This window comes from Drosophila bipectinata, chromosome 3R (genome assembly GCF_030179905.1).
Source record: "Drosophila bipectinata strain 14024-0381.07 chromosome 3R, DbipHiC1v2, whole genome shotgun sequence".
Classification (NCBI taxonomy): domain Eukaryota; kingdom Metazoa; phylum Arthropoda; class Insecta; order Diptera; family Drosophilidae; genus Drosophila; species Drosophila bipectinata.
Window position 1 is genome coordinate 23,635,192 of NC_091739.1, and position 16,194 is coordinate 23,651,385.

The 16,194-nt window shown below is 42.1% G+C and overlaps 1 protein-coding gene across 1 annotated transcript; it reads right to left on the reverse strand.

Moving 5' to 3' along the window:
- Window positions 1–10,103: 10,103 nt before the first annotated feature.
- On the reverse strand, window positions 10,104–16,194 carry LOC108133692 (uncharacterized). The gene is made up of 7 exons (XM_017253725.3): window positions 16,066–16,194; window positions 15,908–16,003; window positions 11,638–12,039; window positions 11,460–11,545; window positions 11,064–11,147; window positions 10,464–10,714; window positions 10,104–10,399 (listed from the first exon to the last, which is right to left on the reverse strand). The coding sequence occupies exons 3-7, from the start codon at window positions 12,032–12,034 to the stop codon at window positions 10,273–10,275; spliced, it is 945 nt and encodes a 314-aa protein (XP_017109214.2). The 5' UTR covers window positions 12,035–12,039; window positions 15,908–16,003; window positions 16,066–16,194; the 3' UTR covers window positions 10,104–10,272.

Here is a 16,194-nt window from a genome sequence, read left to right on the forward strand (position 1 = left end):
AGTAAGCCAAATTGAGACCCACATTCGGGGAACTTATTCTCGGCTGACCCTCCGTCGGTGTGGCCAATAAAAAAAGGGGGACCAGCAAAGAAATTTTCTCAATGGGGATATGCATAAATAATTTAATATTTTATGGTAATTTGGCCCAGTGCCGACTTCGTCGCTTCAACTCTACCCCAGACCCGTTTGAGGACATCAAAGTGACGAAAGGAAAACAAAAATGGCTCCAACACTTATGGGGCGAGCCAGGAGGATGGGGCCAAGTAGAGTGCATAAAAATAACACAAGCCATAAACTGGCGAATTCCAAGGGTCATAAAGCCTTTAAGGTAGCCAGTCTATTTTATTGCAGCGGAAATCACATCTCCGTCTTCTGAGAGAACGGGCGAATAAAAAACAGGGCTGGGATAAAACAAACAGCGTGGAATCGGAGTAAAAGGAGGAGTAAAAATAAGAAACAACACGTAAAATTTGTCGTTGTCCTGTCAAGTAGGAAAAGCCGTAGCGAGTGGGATGGACGTAAGCGAAGCAATTTACAAGAAACACAAAGCAGCCGGGCTGGGAAAGGATGGCTGGGGCGAAAGGACGAAGGAGCAGCAGTAAATATTTTTCACTATGTTGCTACTGATGCTGATGACTGACTCGCCTGACGACAGCCGGGAACTTGGGAGGCGCTTGGTGGCAACCGGAGGGAATCCCCGCTGGCTTAAGTCCAACAACTCAGCAGGACCCGCGTTAAGGCAGGAAAAGTCAAACAAGATGAAGCCAGTTGGAAATGTCCTTGCTCGACGACGCCAGCTAGCCAGGAAAAATAAAATCGGAAAGGCAACAAAAACAAAAAAATAAAACTTTAAGATAAGCTACAAAAAAAACGGAGAAAGTGAAAGTAAAATGAACACTTTCCAAGTGACAGTTTCATCCAGCAGCTATAATATATATTCTCGTTTTTCAATATATATATGTATAAGTATATTGAATATTCGATAAGCCATCTTGACTCTGAAAGTTGCATCATTCGATTAAGAAGCCATATCTCACTTAGCAATGGCATAAGCTTGATTAATGTCAGAACAAAATTATTTGTTTAGTTATTCCTGGTTTTAAATGGAGATTTTATAAAAGCTTATGCCATAAATTAATCCTTTTAAAAATCTTAAAATTTTCCGTTTCAAGAAGTTCTTTATTATAAGACAAGATAACTTTAAAAACTACAATAAGCCTCAGTTTTTTCAAAAAAAAAAAACACGTCATTATTGTTTTGTGCTCTTAAAAAACTTAATTTTGTTTTTCCTCCTTTTTAGGTGTAATCACTGCAGGAATACATGAAAAACAGAAGCGAGTGCAGCTAATGACATCAGGTCCAGACTTGACCATTTGTCGTGTAACAATTTTCCTGGTCCTCGCCCAGATAATTGTATTAGCTCCGAGACAGGACCCCTTTTTGCTTCACTCTCCAGTGGGAAAGTGCGAGTGCGTTTTACGATCCTTTGATGTCCGAAGTTGGCCTTCTACTTTGCCCTGCATCCGTTTGAATTCGGTTCAACTTCTTTGCCCCGTCTTTTAAATATTTTTTCTGGTACACTCCTTGTTCTTGTAGCACTTAACTTTCCTCGGTATGATATTTTTTTGTTGGCTTACTTTTTTTCTGTCTTGTGTTTGAGATGAGCATCATATTTCTGTAAACAGTAAACAAGTCGAACCGAAAGTAGAAAGCCCAAGTCCCCAAATTGTGTCCAAAAAATAAATAACTCCCAAGTAAATAAATCAGTAAAAATCTTTAGATAATTGTATTGAATCAGCCAAATAGCCAAGCAATTGTCGGAGTCAACAAATTGCTGGAAAAGTATTTTGTTGCCTTCCTGGTTTTCTGGCAAAAGTTAGGGGTTATCCGAATATTTTTTGTGAAACTTTCAGCCGCTGATAGACGTAAAGGCCATTATCGGACATGCATCTCTGGAACAGTTCGATTTGAAGAAGATAAATTGCGTTTTCGCCAGCAATATCTGTCCAAAGAATTCCAATCATTTCGCATTAGCGTATCTACTTGCACTCCCAGCCATTCATTGCTGAAATGGGTTTGCTGTAATGCGCGTTAATGCAAATCATTATCAACAACATTTCCATAGAGCGGGAGTTCTATGCGGGGGAGGAGACTAGCTGGTTCTGAATGGGTCTACTATCGGTGGCTAGCAACCGCACATTGTTTCCGCTTCTGGCCAACTGGCCGAATAGCCATCAGGCAGGCTATTAGGCCTGATGAATTCGGCTCGCAGTTTGCAGTTATAAATATTTGCACATTTCGCAGTATGCCTGCCTATCGGCAAGTGCAATTTGCGGCGCTCCGAATCGGTGGGCTTTAATGAATACCTCGTTGGCCAACAAAAACTCATTTCATTTGCATTACGAAAGCACTCGCAAGTACACAAGCTACTCATGTATCCCGCTCTCCAAAATACAGTGGTCGCATTTGAACAATGACTAATGGGTAGTGTTAGTCCAAAAAACAATTGAAAATTAAATCAATTTGCGGATTGCTAATTAATTCGTTTTACTACCAATCAATATTTTTTGGTAAATAAATAACAATAAAAAGATTATATAAGTTTAGCATAATTTGTGTTTATGAATCTAAATTTTTTAGTAAGTTAAACCTAACTTTAAATCTTAAAGCTTAAGAAATAGTTCCCCAGTATATTACATTGCCAAAAAAAAAGATACGGAAGAGGGCAATGTACCTTCCTCAGGAACAAGCCCAACAAAGGGGCTTCGAAATTTCACTAAAGAGGAAATTGTTGGGCCAAGTTATGTTATGTTCCCTATTTTTTGGAGGAGCCTTTGTTTACCCAGCCACTGTCACTGCCATCAGACCATTGCCTTCCGCAATCTCTTGCAGGTTTTTTCTTTTCAAACTATGGCACAAATGTTGAAGTGTACATTATTCTTAACTTTTTTGAGTTCGATAAACGAAGCCAGAAAATTATGATGATGCCGGCGATGCTGGGGATACCCATGATGCTGATGACGCTGCTATGCCGCTGATGGGCTGCTGATGATGATGTTCGACTTGAGATAACCCACCAAGTTAAGGAGCAAACAACAAGTTTGTCTTCACAGCAAATTTCTTTCGTCATGTCGAAGAGGGAGAAAAGCATTGGAAAAACTTTCCGAGCCTTTGGAAACATGCCCTTACATGAAGATGATGCTAGGAGCTGAAATTGCGAACTCAATTGATTTTAAGCATAGTTTGGGGTTTTAAAATATTAATCATACGCACTGTTCTACCAAATTCTTACAAACTATTCAGTTAATAAAACCTAAAAAAAAGAGCATTTGGTATTCCATATGAATTTTTCATTACTTGAAAATCTAGTTTGGTTGACATCCTCATTGCTTTATCCACCTGAGCTCAAGATATAAAAATGAATAGATTTTTCACCTGACAAGGTGTCATTCAACCTTTTGTTGAACACAATTTTATGCATGTCTATGGCTCTGATTTGGTTAAACAAACTCTTGTTGGCGTTTGAAGGCTAGAGGAGGACTGGGATTTTCCCACCCAGCGCCAATTAGTATTCTCGTCCGAAAAACTCTATAAATTTGAAGGAAAACTTTGTCTGCAGCAAAGTTACTTGAAATTATAGAGACACCACCTCACACCATCCTACTTCAATTTGTATTGGTCGTAAACTTTGGCACTCACCTTGCGGCTTTAATTAAAGCAATTCTAGTACAAATTTTAATTATAAAATCTTCGCTCGACCCGCCGAAGAAATCATCAAATTATATGTTGTTTACAATTTTGTGGTACGCTTTCGCGTTTTATTTGTTAAACTTATTGACGACACCCAGGAGGGGATTCTGGTGACCCCGACAATTGTTTTAATTTTCTTCACGTCGGACGGCGTTTAGAAGGCAATAAAAAATTATTGGCCAAGAGCACAATTAAAAATGTCGAACAGGCCAGGCCTCCTATCCGTCTTGGGGCATTGGCTTAACGAAGTCGAGCCAACTTTTTTACGGCCCGAACATATTTATTATTTCGGTCGAGGATGTCGGGGGTTATCGTTTAGTAGGTCCTTCGCCCTAGACTTGGTTTTACGGCTTATCCCTGTTTTCTGTTTTATGACATTCTTAAGCAAATATTCGAATTGGCTTTATGAGATTGCGATCCGTACTTTGTAGCAACTGCTGATGATGCAGACCGGCTGTCAGGCAGGACGTCGAGCATTTATTTCGCATAAAACATCTCTGGCTTATATCGATGGCGATAAAGAAATCGGTTGATGGCTAAAAAAAAAACCAAAGCGAGAAAAGCCCAAAAAAAAGGGTTGACATTCGGCTGCCAGAGGGGGACTAGGATGTGTGATAGATTATGGCAAATTGCTGTGGTGACAAGGACTCGGAGCCGCCTCATCAATTAATCAAAGCCGAGCCGCACTAATTTGCCGGCCTGACGCAACATGAAAATTAGCTGGCAAATTGAGCAGGCGACGGCAAATAAATGTTCATAATAAAAAGATAATGGTGCTCGCATCAATCGAATATTGATTTGATTGGGAAGGAAGTCACGGAGCTGACTGGAAGTGCGGAAGAGATAGAGAAGCAGCCAATAAAAGATAAATGCAGGCCCAGCCCGAGAGAAATCGTGAGTCCGGGACCACACACATACACGCCGACCCATTTTATCCCCATCCTGTGGGGAGCACACAAATGCAGCGCCAGCAATTTCCACTTTAAGCAATTTGTGTCGGGAGCAAGCGGCAACAGAAATACAACAACCAAGTGTATACAAATACAAATATGTATACTATATATATCACTACCAAATTTCCAACTGTTTTGGTGGAAAAAACGAGAAAACGGAAGGAACGGATGGGGAAGGGCGATTCGGCAATGGAGATAGGACAAACGAAATACTTATCGCCACTCGGCGGATGTGGCTCTGACCAGTGGAAGTTTCTATATGCCCTGCGCGGTCGTAATTAAAGTGGCTGAATCGAATTTCACTCGAGTTGGGCGCGAAACCTGTTTTAAGCCAATTCTGTTGGCCAACTTTAAACTCACTGCACTTGAAACTAAAAGAGGATTAAAACTTTAGCTGCAGAAACTAAATGGTTTGTGTTTCTTTGTAATTGAGCTCAGTTTTTACTAAAAATCGTACCTGTAATGGTTGCTTTAGTTAAATCTATAATGAACTTATAAGAATTTAAGATTATAAGAATAAATTTAAAACTACTTTTCTTTAATTATTTCTAACAAATTAGATGCCCGCCATCTAACGAGCTGAAATACTCGAATTACTAAAATTTGTTACAAACAGCTTGTTTATTTCAGTCGCCGACGGAAATTATAAAAGTCGATAAGGCTGAGAATCTCTTTTCCTGCCCCCTGTTTTGTTGGGATACTCGAATTTCTGCCCTAGGGTCAGCCTGGAAGTAGGCAATCGCCAAATGATTTTTAGATACTTTCCGGGCAACAACTTTAAAAGAAAACCAACAAATTCAGCCCGGAAGAAGGAACAACTTGCTCAGTTTAGGATGGAAAACTGCCAAAAATTTGTATATATTACCAGTTTAATATTTCAACTATTTTTCAGTGTTAATAATTTAGTATAGTTCAAACGCCCTCAAAGCCTCAATAATGAATGCGCAAAGTTGGCTGAAAATGGTCAGAACTAAAGTGAACGAGTCCCCTCGATAGTGGTTTGTTCGATTTTTTGAAAAATGTTCTGCAAATTTTAGCAATTCCAACTTGTCTGAAACTGAACGGAAAATCGCTTGTCAATTGATGGACAAAAACCCGACACTAACAGTGGAGCAAACTATGGTAAAATAGATTCCAACAATGTACTCCAATATAAGTTAGTAGGGATTCTATAGAAACAATACTTAAAACCTTAGGTGGAATTTAGGTTGGCATTTCCAGAGAAAAAAGTTATTCAAATGTTTGTCAGATATTCTTTATTTAATGGCTTTGGCAACTGCTTGTCCATTAAAGCCATATAAAATAATAAAACAAACCATAAACATGTTTTGCGAAAAATCAAATTTTTTCTTAGAACACAAGACACAGTGCCGCCAGCTTTGGAAGCTGCCAGGCCAACTCAAAAATTGGAATAGGTCGACGGGGGGTGCCCTTCTCTGGGCCAGGATGCGTTCACTGGATGCCGCGGCGCCTTCTGATTTTTCCAGAGTGACGCCCCTACCCAGCTAAAACCTCCGCCCCCTCCCACAGAAAAAACAAAAAAAAAAGCCAATATCGCGAGGCTGACGGCGCTTGGTGATTCTGATGGTGATGCTGATGGTGACAACCACTGACATGCCCCACACACTGCCACAGGACATCTGAGAGGAGGCGCTGGGCGATGGAGCGGTTCGGCGAATGTGGGCTGATGTGGGGGGGAGGCAATAGCGAGGGCAATGACGGGGGCAAGGTAAAAGCCAAATGCAAATTCCGGCAGTGTGTCGCCTCTTGGTATTGGTTTTGTTTCGTTTATACGCTCAGTGTATCGATTTAACTGCCCGCGCGGCTTCCCGTCGAGCGACCTCCTCCGGCGGATCCTCTGGTCGTCCTGGCGCTGTGGTTTGTTTTGGGTTTCATTTTCCAGTTCTCCCTTATTTTTTTTGTATTTTTATGTTCAGCCCGCAGCTCGTTGTAGTTGTCAGCATCAGCAGAACATTCACGTACCCTTTCTTGTTGTCGTTGTCGTTGTTGGCGTTGTTGTTATATCTGTTGTGCAGGAAATTGTTGTATGCAAACATTAAATTTTCAATAGGTCAATTTTGGTTCAGCGCCTATAGCAAAAATATTTTTGCAAAACATATTCAATATTTTCCTTTTTCACTTTTTCGTTAGTCATTTTCCAGTTTATCGCTTTGCTGTTTTTTTGGTTCTCTTCCGTTTTCGACCTTAAATTGAGGTTATCAAACAGATTTTCGCACTTTCGGCCATTCGAATAAATTGATTCGGGCAAAACCAGAAAGGAAATCAAATCAAAAAATACTTGTGAAAATATCAAAATAATTGCCTGTGACTTTGATGGACATTTATGTACCTGGCCATACGTGAGTCTGGTGTGTGTACAAAAAGAATGTGTGTGTGTGTTGATTTGCGGTTGGTTTTCCTTTGGGATTTGCGTAAATAGTTTTCGGCTTATGGCAGAGAAAAACTGCAGGCCAAAAGTCATTATTTCAGAATGATTTATTCGAGTGCTAAATGAAGTTTATTCAGCTTTAAGATATTTCCTCTTTGCTTTATTTCCAGGATGAGCCAGTTCAAACACTGATGTGCTAGACTATTATCAATTGAATTTAATAAAAACACATATTTAATCGGTTCAAATAGCATATTAATAAGAAATTTCCTCTCGTCGCTCACCACATGTGTGCTTTTCGCAAAATTCTCAATTAAGGGTGAATATATGATTTCCGAATATAAATAGCCTATGGCATTAATTAAATGTTTACATTTTATTGATTCCAGGATTCTGGATTATAAGCTTCATAGATACATTAAATTCAATTAAATCACGCCCGAAAGAGAACTTTTATTTGAATTTTCAACAACAATTTACTTATCAATTCAAACTTTCATCGAATCCGTTCAAGATTTCAACAAGCTACTCTAATTCCCACGAACAAGCGAGAAGTAAATTATAATCTGCGTAAAACAATTTAAGCAGTCTGACAAAAATGTCAAGCCCAGACAGCCGGCAGCATCTGTTGGGCGCAAACGGAACTTCTGGCGCAAATTAGATCGTTGTCCAAATTCGATTGTTTCATTTGGAGAGGAAATTCTCGCCTGCTTCCTGCGTCCTGTCCTGTTCCGCCGCCTCTGCACTATCCTGCGAGTGCATTGGGTGTCCGAGAAAAGTTTTGCGCACAGTTCTAATTAGCGCACTAAAGATATTCAACACTCAACGTAATTAAATGGAATTTTAAGCGATGCATCGCCAGTTGCTGGCTGCCAGTTGGTCCAAAGCTCCTTTAATTACTGGCAGGAGGCTCCTACAGATAGTGGAAACAAACAGCTCAGTGGCTGTGCCAGTGGATAGAGAAACTTTTTTTGGGGGGGTGGCGGTTGCAAAAACTTGGCCGCACAAATTAATCATAACTTTGGAGGCATCCACTGCAGTAGTAGTTGTAGTCGTAGCAATGAGGCAGCAGCAGCATTGCCTTCATCTTGGACAAAATGTTGCCATCTCCGCCCATTAAATGTGGGTTAGGTTGCCGCACCGACACACACTTGCCCAGATATGCACTCCGAGTTGAGTCAAGTTTCCCCTCCAGCATTGCATTTGCATGCTGCAATTTTCTGTGCGTCGGCGTTGCCGGCTGTCCAATAAATTTCAGCTGTGTCGTGGCATTTATCAAAATGGCAAAAACTTTGCGAACGGCTGCAGCTGCGCAGTGGCACGAGCAGACAAGAGACAAGTCCCTGCCTCTGGCATCGTCCTGCCAAGTTTTCCTGTTTGTTTTCTCCCAAATTGGCTGCCAGAAAGTTTCACGGCTTCAGATCTGAGAGCGTGCCGTACACTCTAGCACCCTTCGCGTCTGCAGGCTCATACCGCAGCAGGATATACTCACGACTAGCTCACGTGCTCATCAATGGTGGCTGCTCCTCAAAGTCCTCCAAAGCCTGCTGCTGAATGTTGATAAGCAATTGGAATCGGGGAGACAACGACCGAGGCGACTGTAGTTGCATCAAAATCAAAGCAACTCTGAAGAGGCGGCAACTTTTCTGGCAGGCGGCTGACAGGCATTCTCCAAGGAGCAGGGCTTCAGGGGCGGCGTCGGCACTGTTGGGTGGACACACCTTTCAGCTTTGTCTAAGTTGTTGGCTTAGTTTAGAATCTGGGACAAAGGAAAAGCGAAAATGTATTCGACTCGTCATGGAATTATGTGGTTCTGGTGGACATTGCTTTTAAAGTTTGAATCTTCGAATGGATATGAACAAGTTTTTGTTTCGGTTGGTTTATATAAATCATAAAATACTTGTTATACCCATGATTAAAACCATGCTTATTTTAAGCGGACCGGGAAACTTTAATACTTATTGAAATCTTTCGGTTAAAAATTTAGAAATTTGGCAATGTTGAAATAAGTTGAACAAAATTTTAAATCGAAATATTTTTATTTTGTTTTTACCTTCAAAGCAATCTTTAAAGGTATTCCTTTATTTTCTCATTCTTATTAAAATCCGACGATTATTGGTAAAGATATAGCCATCGCTGGGGCCCATATTGACCTTCCCAGGCATTTTGCCATTTTCGATGGGGATCCCCTGGAAAATTGGACAAAAAATCGAAAAATAATTTCGTTCCAGGATTTTGATGCAGATTGGTGGAGAATCGATCTACAAATCGTTTAAGATATTCCTGTCAAGAATCGGATGAATATTGGCAAAGATATAGCCATCGCTGTGGCCCATATTGACCTCCCCAGGCATTTTGCCATTTTTGAAGGGGATCCCCTAGAAATTTTGACAAAAAATCTAAAAATAATTTCGTTCCAGGATTTTGATGCAGATTGGTGGAGAATCGATCTAAAAATCGTTTAAGATATTCCTCTCAAGAATCGGATGGTTATTGGCAAAGATGTAGCCATCGCTGGGGCCCATATTGACCTCCCCAGTCATTTTGTCATTTTTGAAGGGGATCCCCTGGAAATTTTGACAAAAAATTTAAAAATAATTTCGTTCCAGGATTTTGATGCGAGGCCTCCATGGGACACCACTTGAGAAAAAACGGGCCCACATGCTTAAAGTTTGCCCGCTTAAGATCTTCGAATTTTGAACAGAAGTTTTCCATTAAATATCCCAAGGAAAAAGCTCTTTTTCCCTGGGTAGAAAGCTTAAATGCGCCATCTTGATTTGAAGTTAGTTTAGTCGCCGCAATATGGCGCATGCTGTTGGCAGTTCTATAGCCTGCAGCTTTTGACAGCGTATTACCAACTGACGAAAGCTTCATGCAACTTTGGAAGTCCAAATTCTTTTCAAATTTTCTTTAGACTGTTGATTAATTTAACAAGGATACCCAATAATTTAAAACTTTAAGAATAAAATACAATTTTTAAAATATAAAACTATTGTTTCATTGAATGCATTTTATTTTTAAAGATTTCCTTTTGTTGGTCAGCTTGAAAGAAGCAACTCGTCTACATAAATACAGCATTTTTAAATAAATAATATAAATAGCTAATGTCTAGGTGGAAGTACATAAATTAATTTAAATTAGTTTAAAGAGAAAGTGTCCAGTCGTGGGTGTCAGGAGGGTCTAGACCTCGTTGCACTCCAGATACATCTGGCGACAGTCGAAGCCCGATCGTCCCCGGCGTCCAGCATCGTAGAGATCCTCAAAGCTGCTGCCGCTGGTGCGTCCGAGCACATAGCTGGTGGCATAACTGTCACAAAAATAATTAAATATTTAGGATGATAATCCATAGGATTAAGCTCAAGTTCACTTACGATCCCAGTTGGCAGAAGATGCTGCTGCCGCCGATCTCGCGGACGCACTCCGTGTTGGCGTCGCACATGTACTTCTGGGTGCAGCGGTCCTCCGAGTTGCGGTAGGTGCGGACGTAGCCCTTCATCAGGGAGATGCTGGCCACGACGGCGTCGCTGACGGAGTCGCGCTTGCCCAGGGAGCGGGCGGTCAGGGAGCGGTGGGAGAAGGAGGTCTTCAGAGCGTCCAGCAGGTTCATCACGATCTGTATGAACTGTGGATGCGGAAGGGGGAGCGTTGTTCAGTGGAAAGTGTGTGTGTGTAGAGGAGTGTGTGTGTGCGAGGTAGAGGAAGCATTAGTCAATTAGTTGCCATTGCTTGTGCCAATTCTAAAGGTGTATGTCCGTGTGTGTATCTTTGTGTTCGGTGTAAGTGTGTTTGTCTAATTACATAAGCACTGGACAGCAAGATGTGGATCATTTCTGAGATTAGTATTATTACGAGATTGTTTAAATTAAATTATTATAAAGCTTTCGATCTAGTACCACATCTTGCTGCCTGGTCCTGCTTCGTGTCTTTGTAGTATTTTGTTTAATGTTGTGAAAGCAATAAAGATGTTTTACCTCGCCAGCTTGCTTGGCCATCGAGTTGACTTGATCGGGGTCTCTGGTGCCTAAAACGGCAGACATCACAGCCACCAATATGCCCTGTGCGATTATTAGCGAGGTAGAGGTAGAGGAGGTAGGCGGGAAACAAACATAATCAAGAGAATAAGAAGAGCCAGGCACCAGAATCAGTAATCAGTAATCGGTATTCAGTATTCGGTAATCGGTATCAGAGTATCAGTATCAAAGTATCAGTACGAGTATAGGATATAAGACATAAGATATAGACATAAAACAAAACGAAAACGGTAACAATCAAACAGCGAATTACGATAAAGCGAAACAAAACAAAAGTGGCACAAAAGCAATCAGTGAGTGTACACCATGTTATGGGCTAATGGATCGATCGATTACCTGCATGGGAGATCCGCCGTTGTCGACCTTATCGATGCCATCGCTCGGAGCTCCGCCGCCCAGCAAGGTGTTGATGATGCGAAGACCTGTGGAGATGCGAATTACGGGGTTTGATTATGGGAAGTGAACTTTCTGATTAGAATCTGCACAACAGTTCTTATTTTAAACAAAAACTCACCCATAGAGATGACATTAGCCCAGGGGCTACCGCCCAGACCGATGGAGTTGTCAACGTCGTCGGACTTGGTGGGTGCATTAACGGCGTTATTGAAGAACATGGTCATCACGGTAGACAGCATGTTGGACCAAGTAAAGCCACCGGGTCCGCCAACGCTCTCCTGGATCTGATTGGTCTCCAGATCATCCTCGATGTCGTCCAAAGCCACCTTCTTCGAGGCATTTGGCTTGACGGCGAACTTCCTGGCGCTGCTCTCGTCCCGGAAGACAGGTGACTGGGTCACCTGGTGCTGTCGCTGATAGACCTCCTGCTGGGGGAAGGCAAAGGTCATCAGAAGGCAGTTGCTCGCCACGATGGAGAGCAGCAGGCAGGCGTGTACTTTCCGTTGATTCCACATGACTTCTGCAAAACGAAGACAAAGATGGTTAAGTCGGTTGAGCTGTTTGAAATTCAACAAGGGCCAACTATTCGGACATTGCCTTCCGCATAACAACACTTTCACATTGCCCAACTGTGTGCGACTGGGGCTCCTGAACTGCGACACAGGTGGGGAATTGAAATCAGCTTGACCCATTTGTGGGGCACACGCTGAGCCCATTATACCAATATTTGTAACGCTTTTACAACTCGTGAATATTTGAGACTATTTAGAGTCATTACGTATATATATTTTGGTAATAGTTTTATGAAAATATTATTGTAAGAAAACCAGAATTCAAGTAACTAAATACAGATTTCCCACTATTCTTATATTAGATACAACATTCTTCTAACTTTCTTTATTAATAATAAACTCTTTTGGCTGGAATTTCCCAAAATACAATTGTCAAATTTTTCCCATTGGCCGTGCTTTAGATATGTTACAATTTCCATGAAAACCAGATAAGAAAGTTGCGGCGTGTAATTAAATGCGAGGCGCTGTCGCTTCCGAAACATCCAGAAACTAGTCTAACTGCTCCCAATTAAGGTGTCGGTCAGCGATAACCTGTTCCTGGGTGAAGAGGAGCACTTGCAGCAGGGAAATTAACCGAGTGGCAGGTTGGGAAACACACACATGTTGTATGTGTGTTATTGTTAGAAAGCCGCCGCCGCAGGTGAGGTGGCAAGTACGGCAATTAGCCGCTAACTTCCTCCCGGCGATCATTGGGGCATTGCTGGATTTGCGATATTAGCATCGCCAACCATCTCCAATTGGGCAAATTAGAATGGGAATGTGAATGCTCTATGTGAGGCTCTTCATATGTATTTTATCTCTTTTTTATGTTCCACAATATCGTTCTGCCCCAGAACCAGTTCCGTGGTTAGCGGTTCTTTCGCTCAGATGTCATGCAACAGGTTCCCGTTACAATTAATAAAGCCAACGAGTCGAGCGGCGATCGTGGAATGCCAATGGCTGAGATTGCATCGATCCCCACATATAATTGCCGGCTCCAGAACAGGCTTTCCAGAATGGGTCAACGCATTGATGTGTAAATCGTGGGGTCATTAATCATCACCGCGATCCCCCTCTCACGGTTATGCCAATGGGGCTTTGATTGTTTTGTGACACAATTCGACCCAGTTCCCCGGGGAAATTACGGCTGGCATGTAAATTTAGAAAGCGCCATGTTAAGCGTGATCCAGCTATTAGTGGTTAAGATAATGGTAACTAATAGCCGGAATGTGTGGCAGAGAAATTTTATTGATTTCTCGCCAATAAAGTGGGAATATAGCCTGCGATGCAAGACATCTTCTATAATGCCCAAGACCAAAATGACATAATTCCCTTGGCATGCTAGTTAATGAGCCTCGTTGTGTTCTCCATTGAGGCGCCATTGAGGAGATCACCGTTTATGTTTTAATGAAAACACGCAATTCAAGTTGAAAACTCTGCACGCAACTCTTACTTTCATGGCAATTAAGTAGAAAAATCTCCGACCAAACAACGGGCAATATAACTATTTCAATAAAGAGAGCAGCAATTACACTTGCCGTTGGTCAAAAGTCGCAAATTAGAAAGTGTAGAAACCGCACAGCCTCGAAAGAGAAACAAAATAAAAATTTTACCGTCGCGAGGGCGGGGGTGTAATAATAACCGAGTTCTTTGGCAGTAAACGAGAAATATCATTTCAGTAATTTATGCGATGGTCCCTCATGATATTTATTTTCGGTTTCGTTTGCGGTCTCGTGCCGCAGCACGCTCCACTGGTTCTCCCTGGTCAAAGTCAAAGATGGGAAAGCGGTAAAACGTTCGTGATTTGCGGTAAGTGAGCAGCAGGCCTGCCTGGGCTGGTGCTGGGGCTGATGCTTCGCCACTTCTCCATTCTTCGTTTTGGGTTTCTGGGAGCGGAATATTTTCGAGGGCGTGATTCAGAGCTTTAGCCGGGTTTCTGGACAGTCACGGACTGGTTTCCGGGCTCAAGCAGAGAGAAACTTACGTTTCACTTTCTTTTTGGCCAGAATCGAGCCAAGGTTTATTGACTCAACTTGAACTCCAGAAAAATTGAATAAAAATTTAATTAAGAGGAGTGTTTAGATAAGTGCTTAACCTTAATTGAAATGCACGGCTGCTTTCTAGCTAGCTGGCGAGTTCGTGTCTTAAGTCTTTCGTTTGGGTATGTGGTCAGCAACCCCTGCAGAAAAACCGCTGGCTAACTGTCACTTGGCCAAAGCCGCCATCGAATGAGCTGCATTTTAATGTCTCTGTGGAGTGTGGATAGCTTTATCGATTATTTGGTAACCACATGGCCTGTGATGCAATCTGAGGGCTGTGATCCACTGAGTGTTTTGACAAAGATAGGCCTACCGAACTACCGAAAACTTTTACTGACCCCGAAATGCAGTCGCCAGAAGACAAGCCATAGAAAGCAGAACAAATTGCACTTGCAATTGCCAGAGCCATTATTGTTATTAGGCAGCCTGCTGGCCGAATTGCAACTGTCACTGCAGCCGAGGAAAGCCAAGATTCGCTTTGGTTTGGTTAATCTACAAGTGCCTGCTGGTTGTTTTGTGAAAATGATTTACATTCTCTCGGCTGCAATCGAGAAAAACAAATTCAGAGCAACTGGGCCCAAACATAAAATGTATTAAACACGACTTAACAGCTTCAGTGGAAAACTTTCACCTCGCTTACACTGGCGGCAACAGCGTCAACCGCAAAATGCCAAAAGCAACCAATGAATGAAAGTTACAAAAAACTACTTGCTTCGAGGCGGGCAAAAGACTGGAACTCAACTAGGTAAACAAATGGCTGGCAATCGTGACCTTTGGGCAGGCAATCAAATAAATAAACTCGCTCCGGGAATTTGGCCAAAAGACCTGGCCAAAAAGGCAGGCGTTAATTGGCCGAGCGAACGAGATTCCGAGACGCAGGAAGAGAAAGAGACCCACTTTGAATCAAGGCCACCGACAAAACAGCCGCAAGGCCTCCGACAGCCAGGAGGTGGCCGTGGGGGGGTGTCAAAGCGTGAGCCCACTTGAAAACGAAATTCTTTGGCGCCCATTTGGGTCAGTGGGCGGCCATCATCGCTGCACATTCGGCCTGAAAAGAACTTGGTTCAATGCACAGCTCCATGTGTGCGTGCCTGTCGTCCCGCCACACCTTACACCTCATCGCACCTTGTCGGCCACGCCTCCCCACCACCCTGCCCCGCTCCAGGTGCTTTGACATGTTCCACTCTTCACGTCCAGTCGATGGGTTTCTGTTTGCTTTTTCATGCAAAGTTGTTAACTCGTTTAACAGAAATTCTCCTCTCTTCGGTTGCTTGCTTTGCTGCTGCTGTTATTCTGTTGTTTTTATTGCTGGATTTATGCCTCGAGTTCTGTTATTTCTTTTGGCCTGACCCAAATATTTGGCTGTTGCCATATAGCCCCAATTTGATGGACAAACAAACGTGAGACTGGGGGGCCAAATAGTGGCATTCGATCAATTGTCAATAACTTTCTAATGCCCGATTCTAGCTGAACGCATTGCCTCAAGTTAGTATGGCGGATTAGTTTCAATATTTAGAATTGTGTTACTATTTACAGTTTAAAGGCTAGTTGGATAATACCGAAGATATCTTGGACTTAATCTTTATCTATAGATAAATGTCATGATTACGAAACCTTCGTTTAGTCACCAATAAACCCTTAGTCATCTTCAACTTTTACTTTAAATGGGTGACTAAATCTACCTTTTTAATAAAACTGTATCGGATGTGCAATGGTCTGCCCAGTCTATCCTATAATCCTATATCAAAGCTATTTAATGTCCCTAGTTGGACATTTTCAATTCAGCAATTTCTCTCACCTGTCTATTTATCCGCAGTCTTTCAGTTCGGTGAGTTCGAAGCAATTAAGCTGAAGTTTAATTACACCCTCAGCTCTGGTAGTTTGGCTCGTCGCACTAGAAAAAATTGCAAATTTCAGCACGCGATTGTCAAGCGCACAAATCACTTAAAAATTCACCCAAAAATTGCACCGGAAAATTGCTCTCTCTTTTTTTGATGGTCGATCGATGGCAACTTTCGTTTACTTGGATCGGAATTCGAGAGACTTCGGATTTCACTTGGTAGCTGGTTTCTTAGCAGATATTTT